Source organism: Crocodylus porosus, unplaced genomic scaffold, assembly GCF_001723895.1.
Source record: "Crocodylus porosus isolate Cpor-Errol unplaced genomic scaffold, CroPor_comp1, whole genome shotgun sequence".
In the NCBI taxonomy this organism is placed as follows: Eukaryota; Metazoa; Chordata; order Crocodylia; family Crocodylidae; genus Crocodylus; species Crocodylus porosus.
In genome coordinates this window covers 47,457,704-47,471,685 of record NW_017728931.1, presented here as the reverse complement: position 1 = coordinate 47,471,685, position 13,982 = coordinate 47,457,704, and the positions used below count along the sequence as shown (strand labels likewise).

The 13,982-nt window shown below is 43.9% G+C and overlaps 1 protein-coding gene across 2 annotated transcripts in view; it reads right to left on the bottom strand.

Moving 5' to 3' along the window:
• Positions 1–12,757, bottom strand: part of CRY1 (cryptochrome circadian clock 1) — a 59,174-nt gene extending 46,417 nt beyond the window's left edge. Inside the window, exon 1 of one of the 2 annotated variants that reach the window (XM_019544795.1) lies at positions 12,402–12,757. In XM_019544795.1, coding sequence (XP_019400340.1) covers positions 12,402–12,559 — 158 coding nt within the window. In that variant the 5' untranslated portion in view covers positions 12,560–12,757. The remainder of the gene's footprint in view (positions 1–12,401) is intronic. The other variant, XM_019544796.1, reaches the window with a different exon arrangement.
• Positions 12,758–13,982: the final 1,225 nt, after the last annotated feature.

Here is a 13,982-nt window from a genome sequence, read left to right as displayed (position 1 = left end):
AGAAAAAACATTTAAAGCTCTGTTATGGCCAAATTGCTGATTCTCCGAACCAGCATCGAAACTTCGAAGGTAGATCTTCTGCGCAGTCACCATTCTGACAGATTATGGAAGCAGCAATGAATAGCCTCCATAAAATCAGGGATCAAGACTTCCATTGAGGGAAGCCTTGAAGGATTACAAACAACAAAAAAGGCTAAGTAACCTCATTACAGTTTTCTTCCCAATAAAACATCAGTTACTTCAAGATCTATATACATGCAGTAACCTGAAACAATAATTCTCCACCTGGACCGATGGTTCTTAACCACTGTGGAACCATCCCACATGCAGCATCTGACCAAAAAAAGGCTGCAACAGGAGGACAAACTCCTGCCTGCCTTAGATTTATCTGCTAAACCTAAGGTAGACAGAAGTGTGCACTCCTGCCACAGCCAATCCCAATCTGGCTCTGTGCAGAACTGTCCCTCCTTGTTGCAGCACCATCACTCCAATTAAGAACCACTGAAATAAGCGGAGGCAATAAAACAATGGTTCTCAAGCAGGGTGCCACCAAATTCAGAAGGGTGCATTGAATCTAAAAAGGATGAGAATCACTCACCTGGGAAGTGGCAACCATTAGTTTATATTAGCAAGTGTGTTGAGCATATGGTCCAGATGCTTCCCTGATCCATCTCTGGATCTGTCCCTGCAGTGCCTGTCACCACAGCTGCTAGAGCCTTTGCATCAGTCCAGGCCAGGCCCCAGGCAGTTACCACCACTGCTCACCCTCCCCCTTACCTGCTGCCAAATTTCAGGGTTCTGGTTGACAATGGCAACTAAAATCTGCAGCACTCAAAAACAAGAAAGCAAGGAGGGTGAGCAGTGGCAACATAAACCCCATTAACTCCCTAAGTGCTAAGCTGCACTAAGACTGCAGTTCCATGACCCAGATCCAGAGGTGGATCTCACAGCCTGCAAGAAGCCACATGAGCCAGATGACCCACTCCCTGACAACTGGCAGGGAATATGGCCTGCCAGCTCATTCATAATTGACATCCCTGGTCTATAGGGAAAAAAATTTAACCATACACACACACAAAACATTTCAGGAGGCACATTTAAAAAATGAAAATCACTGAGATCTGGTGAAAGAAATACCTTATCAGTAGATGAAACCTTTGAAAAAAAATCCTTAGTTTTGGAAGCATAAAAGGAGGAGATCATATGCTTAGATTTCTGCAAGACATTTAAACTGTTCTTGAAAGACACAGAAAAAAAAGTCACTTATACCAACATTGTTATCAAAGACAATTCTCTGGATTTGAGAGAGACTGTGGTAAGCAGCAAAGAGTAAATCTGTTAAAAACAAAAAACAACAAAACAAAACAGGGAAAGCCCCAATACCAGATCCTATTAAGCCTGTCATCCATTGCAAAAATATGCTCAGAAAAACTTAGACTATGTAGAGACAGCCTGGGAAAGGAACTACTATGGATAATTATTCTTTTTAAATTTTGGGTTGGATATTCTCAACTAACCCCCGTGAGAGCTCTTTATAAGAACAGTTAAAAAAAGGTCTTGTGCAACAGTGATATATAAAAAAAAGACGCACCAAGTAATAACTTACGTCTCGATTTGCATATTTAAAAGTATATATTCTCCAAGGGAAGATGAGTGAAGCAAGAGAAAAAGTTTAGTAAACTAACCTTTAGCATTCCTCTTACATTCTTTATGAGTAAAATACCTAAGTTTTGGGCAATACCTTGATTACGTACTGCTGCACAGGAAATCTCCACATACCACTTCAATTAATTCAATATTTTAAGAAACAATGCCTTTAAAAGTTTAAAAATATATCCATAGGCATTCCCTTCAGATGAGTAAAGTTTCAAAATTCCTTAGAGTTACTGATCCTTATAGTGTCACGTACTGCATGTAGGTGACACTATAACCCCTCAGTACAGAACAAATTGTGCCCAAGCAGATTTCCAAGCAATAATTTGGACAGTATGTTAAGCATAAAAGATCAATATGTTCCATTAATGAAACTGTCCATCTATTTGTCTGTATTTTCCCTTCCTAAGCTATCCTCTAGTTTCTGTTCTATGTTTCCTCCATTTCTGGCATCTCATTCACCTTTCAGACTTTTCTTTTCCTAAATTGCAATGAAGGGCTCTCACCGCACTTAATGTGCCAACAATAAACTCAATTTTTCAGAGTATTCTAGTACTACACAGGGACACCATATTGTGAAGTTCCATTTAACTGCCCACATACAAAAGCACATGGGAGTAGTCATCTGGGAAAGACATTTCCTAATGAAGTCTCTAAAAAAGCTAAAGGCCAGACACAGCAAAGCCTATGACCTTGCTCAGCTGCTACCTAACCCTGGAGATGCCTAGACTTCATGGTGGGTTATTTATTTATTTATTTATTGAAAGTTGTCCAGGCACCTGTCCCATTGCTATGCATGGCGAAAACTGCCCCAAGCTTGGTGAAGCAGCTTAATACCCAAGTCTGACTGGAGTCAAGAAACTAGATATCCCTTTGTCTATGGCTCCTATGGGGCACAGTCTGTCAGAGTACACCTGACACATCAATAGGATCAGATGCCTATAAATAAGCAGCAGTAGGAAACCAAGTTCAAATGCTCCTCTGGCTGCAGAGATTCAAATCCACCTCTCTCTCCTCCTAGAACAGTACCTAAAACAATGCACTATTCTGCATTAGTTTATTTTCTCCAACACTTCTGGTAAAACTATAGCTGGTTAGGGCACTCCCCTGCAAGGAGAGCACACCAAATACTCAGGACTGGTTCTAATTTTTCCATGATACAGTCTTTGGGCATATATTGAAACAGTACTAACATTAGGAACCAAATGCCAGGACTATTTCTACCACCCATTCACACACCCATATTTATCAAGTGGTGCTTAAAAACCTCTCCTGGAAGATGGAACATGTGGTTTGAATCGCCTCAGGCAGAGGAAGGCCTTGGACCTGGGTCTTCCACTTTTTGGGACTGTGCTTCGTGCTTTAACAACTAACATTTTATAAAAAGGGAAATAACTACCACCTTCAGCTGTATTTTAAGGGGGGGGGGGGGGAAAAGTGAGCCCTGCTCAATTATTTGGGGAAATAAAAAAAAAAGGTATGTAGAAGACAACTTTCAGGAAAGGTTTTGCAATTCTGGATATTAAGCAGACAGAGTCATGACCTGACAACCCTGATGTACCCGAGAGGCAGGATTGTAAACATACCCCTACCCTCAACCTTACCCAATAGCTAGCTCTAGGCAGCTACACACCGAGCATGCTAATTTTAAGTACCTCCCCCTCCTGACCACCTGGCAAGCACCTGAAAGATAGGTGATGTCATACTCGTATCTTTTACCGGACTGAACCCAAGGTGTGTAAACCTGATGAAACCCAACTATCCTTAAGTGTCAGGGAACTAGTGACGTGGAGTTATTAAGAAGTTGTGTGCAAACAATTCGCATTACATTCTCTTTGTAAATATAGCACTTTTAAGACTTGTCCACATATGGGAGGACTCAATTTTATTGCATGTGCAAATCACAGGGGTGGTGAGGGTTGTAGAAGAGAGGTAACATGGCATATCACACCTTTTTCACTGAAGAATATACAATGAGACGTTCACTCTTTATAGTGTTTCTTTTGCATTCCAAGTTAAGGCGCAAGGAAGCAAGCTTCAGTTTTGAAAGACTAAACACCTGGCTATTTTGCAAATAGACAAATAAAAATTAAGGAATGCACACATTTCATTTTCAAAGGATGTACACATAGTGGGTGAGGAAAATGCAAAAAAACTGGGCATGACTTAAGTCAGCATAAACCCAAACAATTTTATAGTGTTGTTAGGTTTCATCACATTACTGTCTTTCCTACAAATCCCATAAGCATTTTCATATCTGTAAGTCTCTGATTTATAAATACAATGTGCCTTAAACGTAAACAACTCATGCTATGGAAGTAATATGGTTTAATGACACCTGAACAAGCAAACCCCTGCCATCAACGATAGGCTGCTGCTCATGTCCCAAGACTCTAACAACATGCAACTTGAAAAGTCTTTTCTGTTCTTGATGTCAACATGTTTCCCTCTTACCACTGTAGATAGGTGCTGTGAATTTTCCAAAAGGACTCTGAACCATCACAGAGCAGTAGTTTGGTCTCTGAATGTATTCCTGAAATTTTAAGTTTTAACATGGATTTGGAAATATGATTTAGAGTGGCAGATGATCAAAAAGATCTTTCATCTATTTATTTCTGTTCTAATGTTTGAATTTTTGTTTTAAAGATATGTATCCCCCCACCCCCAACTGGCTGGACGCTAGAGAAAAAACACAATTTGTACTAACATTCAAAGGTCCTGTGCATTATTTACTAGTGTTTCACATGCTTTTGGATTCAGAACTATTCTGAATTTTTAGATATTAATGTAGACTTTTCCTGTGACAGTTTCAGTTCTCACATTTTCAACACATTACTAGAGAAATGCTGACCTACTTTCTTTACCCTCCAACCTTTGTCTCAATATGAGGTATCACAAAAACAGTGTAAACAACTGCTTAAAGGATGACCTGAAAAATATTTTTAGGCAAGAGAGAATGCTACAACTTTACAATTGTATTGCTATGCTAAATAACAATAGGGCAGAAATGTAGAGTACATAAGTTGAATTTATGCTCCTCCCTGTCACTTCCTCCCTCCATCACAGTTAAGCTAGTACACAGTTCACCGGGAATCTGAACACAAGGAACCACAAGATCTGGCCTGTGGTAAATAATGTTTCCTCCTCCTTAAGGTTAATCCCATAGTTTAACAAAGCTGTACATGTATGTAGGTATGTATGGTATATTGAAAAATGTTACAACCAAATAGCCTGAAGTTCTTACCAAGTGGCAGAAATACAGGTCTTTCCTACCTATTACAAAGACAACTGTTGTTAAACTTTGTTATGAGGAGGTATCAAAAAATGACACAACCTTTAAAAATAAAACTTGCATGTTTCTTCATTGTACTTACAGAACGTTGAAGTAATTATATTTAGGCACACTAACGGTGAAAGCAGATCAATTCCAATGCATGCCAATTCTGCCATTCCATTTAACTGTAGAAGAAATAACTCAGACCTTCCCCAAATAAGGAATTTACTTTGATAGCCAAGAAGTTAATTGCAGAACACAGATTTAGATTGTTCCACAACGGGAGAAAATGCATAATCCTCACGGCAACCCAACTTCTCATAACAAATATACACCACTATTTGGTCAAGTAACTGGCAGCTTGAGGGCACATTCAAGTGCAATATTACTTTCTACTGATAAATTGTCTTGAGTCAGGAAGTTTGATTTACTCTAATAAGTTTCCGTGTTATATATATATGATACTACTCAGGAGCCATTACCAAGTTCTTTGTATTAAAAGATACATTCATGAACTCAATGTCCATATGGGGACCTGGTGACGGTCTATAAACTCACTAGGGGGGACCAGAAGGGTTTGGGGGAGACACTGTTTCCCCTAGCGCCTCCCGGCATAACAAGGAACAACGGACACAAGTTATTGGAGGGTAGGTTTAGATTAGACATCCGCAAGAACTACTTCACAGTTAGGGTGGCTAGAAGCTGAAACCAACTTCCAAGGAAGTGGTGCTGGCTCCTACCCTGGGGGTCTTTAAGAAGAGGCTTGATGACTACCTGGCTGGACTCATTTGAGTCCAGTTTTTCTCTCCCACCCAGGTCACTTTCTGCTCAAGTAAAAAAGGCAAACTACTTAACACTTAGTTAAAATAAAACTGGGCAAGAGAAAGAAATTCTCTCATATTTTTTGTGGAGAAAGAGAGAGAAGAAGAAAAATTAAGATTTATATTTCAAGGCCCACTTCACAATGGTATTTACTGCATTCAGCGTTCAACACACAATTGCCAGTGTTACAGATGGAAGGCACGAAAAGAAGTTTCGACCTGAACATCACTGATCATGCATTTCCTCCCCTTCAAGTCTATCATCTTCCTATTTTAGGAAGGAAAAAAATGTAGTTCAGAGACCGATCCTGTGGGCAATATGAAAACACTATAAAATCCGACTAGAAATTTCTTCTGTCCAATAAGAACTGCCACACATGAACAAGTTAGTCACTCAATTCCTTTCTGCAAGTTTTAACATATGTACTTCCTTTCACCGTTGGATGAATGTGGATACAAGTCTCCATACTTCAAGCAAACAGCAATTTCAGTCAACTATAATGGAGACTAGGAGATAGCATGAATATCAACTTTTTGCTGTCTTAAACCAGGGGTGCACATACCCCTGGGGGTACTTAGAAAGGTGGTAGGAGGTACGTGCTGGTGGGCAGGCATGGAGCACTGCCACCTACCACCCCATGCCACTGCCGCCTGGGAGCAGTGAAAACCACTTAAGTATACTAAACCCAATAGGCTTTAATGCATCCATAACCAAAGATGACAGGGGAGACATTTCATACAAACAGCAAAACTTTCATCCCCAGAAAGTGCCAGGATTTCATATGCAAGGTAACACTGAAGTGCAGCTGATCTTAAGATGCACAATCCTTTCAGTGAAATAAAATAGAAAGGACTCCAAAGATGAAGATTTGTTTTTCATTAGTGTGCTACAGGATCTTATTTTTAATACATAGGGACCTACTTAACTTGTAGTTTCTTGGATATTCCAGAAACTGCAAAATCCAGGATTGTCCGCAGAATCCACAAAAATCAACAACAACAAAATAATTTAATAGAAATAAAGTGCTGGCTCCCCAGCAAGGGTCAACAACCCTCACTGTTGGGAAAGGAAGGTGCTGGCTGGCAGGGCGGCACAAAGGCAGCAGACAAGATGGCAGCTGCCCCCTTGTCCTTCTTCCCCCTTGCTTCCCTAGGCCTCTCTGTCAAATCAGCACCAAGGGGTGGGGCAGCAAAAAAGCAGCCAGCAATCAAGATGGTGGTCGCCCTCTCATCCTTCCTCCTCCTTCCCCCACCAGGGCCTCTCCACCAATCATCACTGAGGGGTGGTGCCGCCACAAAATGCCCATGAAATTGGATACATGCATGGCAAGCAAGCCATGAAAAACCTTTGTCTTGCCATGATTTAGGTAGGTCCCTATTTATGTATGTCTATCTAAAACCTGGCCTTAGGTAATGAATATATTGCAATACATTTTAAAGCTCCCAAGTTCAACCAAGTGCTCTACATTTCAAATCATTTACTCATAAGAGCCAATGAAATTACACATTGTTCTCAGTGAGAAAAACAGTATGGCAGGGAAAATTTAAAGAACACCTCAGACAGAAATCCAAGTACCCAACAAACATTTTATGCTTTAGTTTTTCTAAACAAACTCTTACTTATACAGTTTGTAAAAATTATTCTGAAACGCAATGACTTTGAAAAAGGAAAAAACCCAAACAAACCTATAGTTATATTTGGGGAAAGAAGCAGAGGTACAAAACACAATATGCAAAGACAGTCGGGGCAGACAGCCAAAAGTTTTTGAACTACAGACTAGGGAGAAAAATCACATGCCAGGATCAATATACCCCTTGTCATTTCCAGGATCAATATGCCCCCTGTCATTCAGCATCAGACAGGATGGAGTAAAACCATTTCCCACTGTTCTGAAATCGAATCTGTCATGAAATGCCAATCTGTACTCAGTATACCCTTTACCCAATGTCATTCAGTATCAGACAGTACAGACAAAAGCCATATACTAGCATTCTGAAATCAAATCTAGCATGAATTGCCAATCTGTACTCTTTGCTAAAACCATTAGGCAAACATGTTCAAAAGAACAGTTGTATGAAAAAGATTAAAACATGCTTAACCCAATCATAACCTATTCCCCCTCCCCTACAAAATGTATATGTTAAAACTTGTAACTAACCCTCTATATTTTGAGGAGAAATATCTATCATTGTTACACCCAGGATGTCGGGGGGGGCTTTTATTTTACCCAAAGTACAAAAGAAGCCAAACCAAGTTCCTCCAAACTATACACTGGTTTATTGAGGTATTATCAATCAGGCAGTATTAACAAGAGCCGATATGTACAGCAGAGAATATGCAAACATACTCGCTACTGGGTGGCAAGGTCTCAGAATCCATCCTCAGGGTTTGAGGCAACTTCCACACTTGCACACCTTTGCATGGCAGAGTTTTATGCAGTTCAGGTTCAGATTTCTGTATTCCCACCCCTTCCTCCAAGATGAGGATTTCTTGTCCAAGTCAGCAGGGGGCAGGGAAATTGAGCTATGTTCTTTCCTAATGTCACCTTATTAGCATTGGGTGCAATCAGATCACTGGCCTATGCATCCCAACTCCCTTAAAAACTATCCCTCACAATCTGTTTTGCTCAAACGATAATCATTGCAATTCAGACTGAACAGCTTCTGAGATCACAGTATCTGGGAGAAGGAATGTAGTGACACACCCAGCACAGCAAAAAGGGTCGTGAGGGGGTATTCAGGACTCCTCAACATCAATCATTAGGTTTCTTCTGAAATTATGGTCCCTCTCCAAAGTGAAATGCATATCTTTTGTTGGTAAGAAAGGTTAATTAGAGCTTCATCAGCAAGAAGAATCTCTGGCTGGTAAGCTGCTATTTCTCCTAACATGTCAGTGCCAGAAACAAACATCACCACATTCCTGGTGCCAAGAGCTAAAGGCAGTTGGCAAGTTAGACCTCAAGAACATGTTACGTAACTGTCCATTTTGCATTTTCCAGCCCCATTACTCATCAGTTCTTAAACATATTTAATTGATTTTGCCAGGCTGACCCACATTTATGATAAAGTTAAAGATATGTTATCTAGAACCGGTAGGTATTAATGTTCAATAAGATGATTGTTTTGGGTATTAATGTTCAATAACACTTTAGGAGCCAACTGACAATTTGAGAGACAAGTTATCAAAAGCGGGAGTTGGACCAACAAAAGGCCCTTACATTTATTAAATAATAGTCATAATTCTGGAAGAAAGGAGGTCAGCGAGTCCAATTTACCAGTTAAATATAAATAGTACCCAATGACATATATAAGAATATTAATTTGCTTAAGCATTACATAAATAACAGAGAGGGGCTCCTCCCATTCATCGAGTACATGGGTATGTACATACACACACACACACAGAGTTTTCCAGATTTAAAAAATTAACTAAAATCAAACTAGTAACAGCAGATTTCTTATTTTATACAACTTATAATAATCTTAATGTCATTGTGTTAGCCAGACTAAAAAGACGGATGAAAGTTCACCAGTGGTATTCCTGATGTATTGCTTTCTAACCAAAGGCAACAGAAATAAACTTGAGTCACCAGTCTAGTTATTTTCAAGAAGAAAACTTGGTTACACAGCTCTGCTCAAATTAAGAACCCCCTCAACTCGAATCTAAAGTCACATTAAAGGAAAATTACATTGTAAAGTCACAGCAGAAAGCTAAATTTGACAAGAACGCATTACATGTCAGCCGTTGTGGGTACATCAGCTCTTAGTTTTCTAGAGATGGGCTTTTTACCCATACAATATCCTTGCCCACATAAACATAAGTAGAGAAAGAGGCTGTCAGCCGGTGTCCACAAAGTTCAGTTGCTCGGTTTTCAATAGCAGCTGATAAATGATAGCTATACAAACTGGAAAGACCATTTTTATAAATTTTGTGCATGCTCAATTTTTGGGAGTCTCCAAAAATGTATATGCAGATGAGGCCTAAGGCACCTGGTCTGGCTCCACCTGATAGAGTGAGAGCCCACACTAATCATGTATGACAGGCTGAGAGAGGGGGAGACAGGGATTATGGGTGAACCGTTTGGGAATGTCTACCAGACACTTAAGGCTGGTAAAGAAACAGGAATCACTGGAAATAGAAAAGAAAGGCACAACTCAGCAGTGGGTGTCAAGTGGAAGTTGAAATGTATACAATGCAGTGGCTCACCATGAATTGAAAGAGTAGGCACTGGGGGGGACTGCACCCAATGGGCGCTACCACACATATTATTCGGAGTTGCGCTAACCTATCCTTGTGGTAGATTCCATCAGTGTGTTTACCCAAAGTGGGCCATGTGTTTTATAATCATACTCAGCATTGGCTGCGTTTAATCAACTTTTTATCTGGTTTACTGAGCATGTGCTGCTGTGAGCAACAGTTTAATGACAGACAATGTGTTTAACGAGGTTTCCTTGTAAGTGAGGTTTCTCTAGTGGCTTTTTTCCCCAAGCTGACTGGGGAAAAAAACTGTGTCTTATATTTGAGTAAATAAAATATATGGAACTCATTGTGGTAAACTAAAGTCTGTTACGAATAAAAGCAGTCTCTTGATATGAGGCTATACCTGTTACTTTAAGAAACTGGAATTTAAAAAATCCATAGTACAGAACTACAAAGTATATCACTTGGATTATGAGCATTAAAGTTTGAACTGCTTCGAAGAAAATGCTGCTCTGTATGTAGAACAAGTTCTGAAAGATCCCTGCTCTTGTTGGAAAGATGAAGGATTAGTAGAGTAGATAAGCTTCCTTAAAATAAAAAGAAGAAATGTTGCTTCTTTTTCAACATTCTCCCTTTTAGATCTCTTCAGTACAGGCATCAACTGCCCCCCCCCCGCTTTTTTTTTACCTCATCAAGGTTAATTTTGGTAGGTACATGTAAATATTACACACAACTTGAGAACTGTTTATTATAACATATATCAGACAACCAAAGGACATCAGCATTAGTATTAAAAAGCCTACACTTTCTTTAGCCAGGTCCACTAAGTTAACACTTGGTCCTGAGTCATGGATTCTGGTGTGTGCCGACTTCCTAGAGACTAAACCTTGCCAAGCAAAAGTATGCCACAATCTGCTTTTGCTCGGTATTATGTATATCCAAAGGCTTAACAGTGTTTGTACTACCTCAGAGTTTAGGATATGTGCAGCACTGTGAAGCCTGACTTGGCCACTGGGGCAGATTTAGAAGCAGAGGGCAACAGACAGGATGATTACAAGGCAAGGTATCACTGTCTTTTAAAAGTCTGGCAGCAACGCATGCATTTCATTCAAAGAACCAAACCGCTTATAAAGATATAAGTTTTGTAACTGAATAGGAAGCACCTGCTCAAAAAATGTCTGTAAAGTGACTGAAGCTGATCTTGCTTAGAGATTAAGGGAAGTGTTCAAAAACAACTGGTTTTAGGTCTTATAGTTAGTTTTGGCGGTGTGTTACCCATTAAAATGAAGGATCATGGGAAAGGTTTATTTTTCTACCATCAAGACTACAGACATGACCAGAGGGAGCAGAAGTTTACAACTTTCACATGTTTTTAAAAGTTAGCTTGTTAGTGACATGTTCTGATCTCTTTGGACAGAACAAGCCATATACAAGAGAAAGATATCCTTGAAGACACTAAACCCAAAAGCCTGAAGTTCTTTCAACTGTGTCACACATTTGATTTTGGGTAGGTCCCTTCACCTGTATACACTTCACTTCTGTCTTCTGTGAAGTGCAATAACATTATTACCCCATGTCTAATCCTGCAGAAGCTAGTATTTTTTAGTATTCAACCAACCTCATGCTTGGAGCCAATGCATGGACAGTGCTCCATGAGCACCAATGCATCATTAGGTTCCCCTCCTCAGGAGAGACAGGGAAAGAAAGCAAGCCAACCTTTAGAGGCAACTATAGAAGTGCAGAGGTGGCTCTCAATCTTGTTCTTCGTTTAAGACACAGACACAGAACAAATGGAAGTAACCCTTTGTACTGCCTCTCTCCCTCACTTGAGCTTTGATCCAGCTGCCAGAGGCTGCTCCACCGACTGAGTTCTGCCCCTAGCTAGGCTCAGGAAGTGCAGAGCTGCAAGTCCCCCTCCCCTGCCAATACCAAACCCGGCCGCTGCGGGATCGCACCCGACCCGTCCACGTGCTCACTCCGTGCAAAGACATCTTGGTTCAGACTTGCGGCAGCCCCGCCCCATGCGCGACCCCACGCAGCCGGGAAGGCGATCGCGGCTCCGGCACCGAGAAGACCCCGAGCAGGCGCCGACCCGCTCCCGAGCAGCGATAGCTGCACATCTCAGAGCCCACAAATTACTGGCGGCGGGCGGGCGGGATTTCCCCTCCCCCGCAACGTCGGTGGATCAGCAGCCGCCGACCGAGACAGAGGCACTGGCGGGCTCCTGTGCTGTGAGCGGCTGCCACGGCCCGGGGGCTGCTACCCCCCCCAGTTCTTGGCACAACGGGCTCTGCAGTGACTCACATGTACACACACACGTACACATGCGCGCGCAGCGGGGCAATATCATCGCCGCTCCCCAGAGCGGCGGGCCGGGCAGGAAGTGCCGCGCGGGGCCTGAGGAGCAGCCATGGGGCAGGGTATCATCTCCCCGCCCCCCCCCCTTACTCACCGCCACCGGTTGATGCCCACGTTGGAGGACCCCGCGAACCAGGGGTCGAGGATGTAGACGCAGCGCACGGTGTCGGCGCCCTGGATGCACTCGCACAGCGCCGGGTTGTCGTGCAGCCGCAGCCCCTTGCGGAACCAGTGCACCGCGTTCACCCCCATGGCGGGCCCGGGCGGGGGTCCCCTCAGACCGGGCCGCGCATCACGCCGGCGGCGGGCGGCAAAGGCCGCATTCCCTCGCAACGGCTCCTGCGCGGGGGTCGCGCGCGCAGAGTCCCGCGCCCTCCTTCAGCCGCACAACGGCCGGTAACGGGCTCAGGGCCCCTCACCTCGTCCTGTAACCGTGAGCCGGGCGCCCGTTCTGCGCCAGTGGCCAAACCCCGCCCCCGCCTCCCCAATGGCTGCCGCCGCCCCATGTGACCCCCGGCCATCACGTTTCTCGAGTGTGTTTACTAGCCGGAGTGGGGGGGGAAGGAAAGAGGAGGAGGGCAAGAAAGGAGGGCGGGCGGCTCGGCGTGGCGCGGAGGGCCGGGAGCCACTTAGACGCGGGCAAACTAGCTAGGCCGTGGCCTGACCCGCCCCCGAAGCAAAGCTCCCTAGCTGGAAAGAGGAGGGAACGCAGCGGGATGGGGAGGGGGCCGCTAGCACTCTACCCCGCCCCCCGCCAGAAGCCCGGATGAGCACGGGGCTTCAAGGCGGTGGCACTGCTGCTTGTGCGCATGCGCTAGAGCCGCGGTGCAAGCGCACTTATGGTTGGTTGAGAGGGGAAAGAGCGCGCGCCATGCGTATGGTATGTGGGGGGGGGCAAGCACGCGTGCGCAGTCTCCCCCCTCCGCTGCGGACGTGGCGGGGTGGGCGGGGCCCAAGCAGCCGCTTACATAACTGCACGGCAGGCCCCCCCCCCAACCGGTCACAGCCCTGCGGCCGCGTGCGAGTCCGCGCGGTCCCTCTCCTGGGGGGGGGGAGGCGTGGCGATGTAATCCGCGCGCCAGACGGCCCCGTCTGCCCCGCCCCCTTTAATCCGGACCCAGTACATCTGGTGGCGGCTGTCCCAGTTCTCGTGCCCTTCAGGGGAGGGCGGGACAACAGGGCATGACCGGGGGCTAGGGCCCGGGGGCTGATGTGTTCCCACAGCCGGCGCAGGGAGGCAGGAGCGAGTTGAGCTCCGTGGTTGTCAACCTTCTTTCAGTCACAGAGCCCCTGAGAAACTATAAATGGGGGCGCAGCCCTCCTTGGAAATCTGTGCCTGCAGGGAACATATGTAGATAATTACTGATGCACTTTAAAAAATATGAATAATATCAACGACAAAAGGTATACAACATTGTGAGAGCACCCTTTTGTCCTCTGCTCTTATGAGGTGGTTGAGTTTCTTGCCAAGAAAGCATGTGAAGGTTTGTAGAGGAGGTAGATTTGATCTCTCTCAGTAGACCATAGTTGCAGGGACACAACTTCATCGGGCTTTTGGGCACACCCTTCATCGGGCTTTGGGAGACTGCTCTCTGTGCTCAGCAAAGGGGGATTGTGCCAGAAAGTTTGCCAAGAGCTTTTTTCCAACTATTTCACAAAGGATGGAGGACTGGAT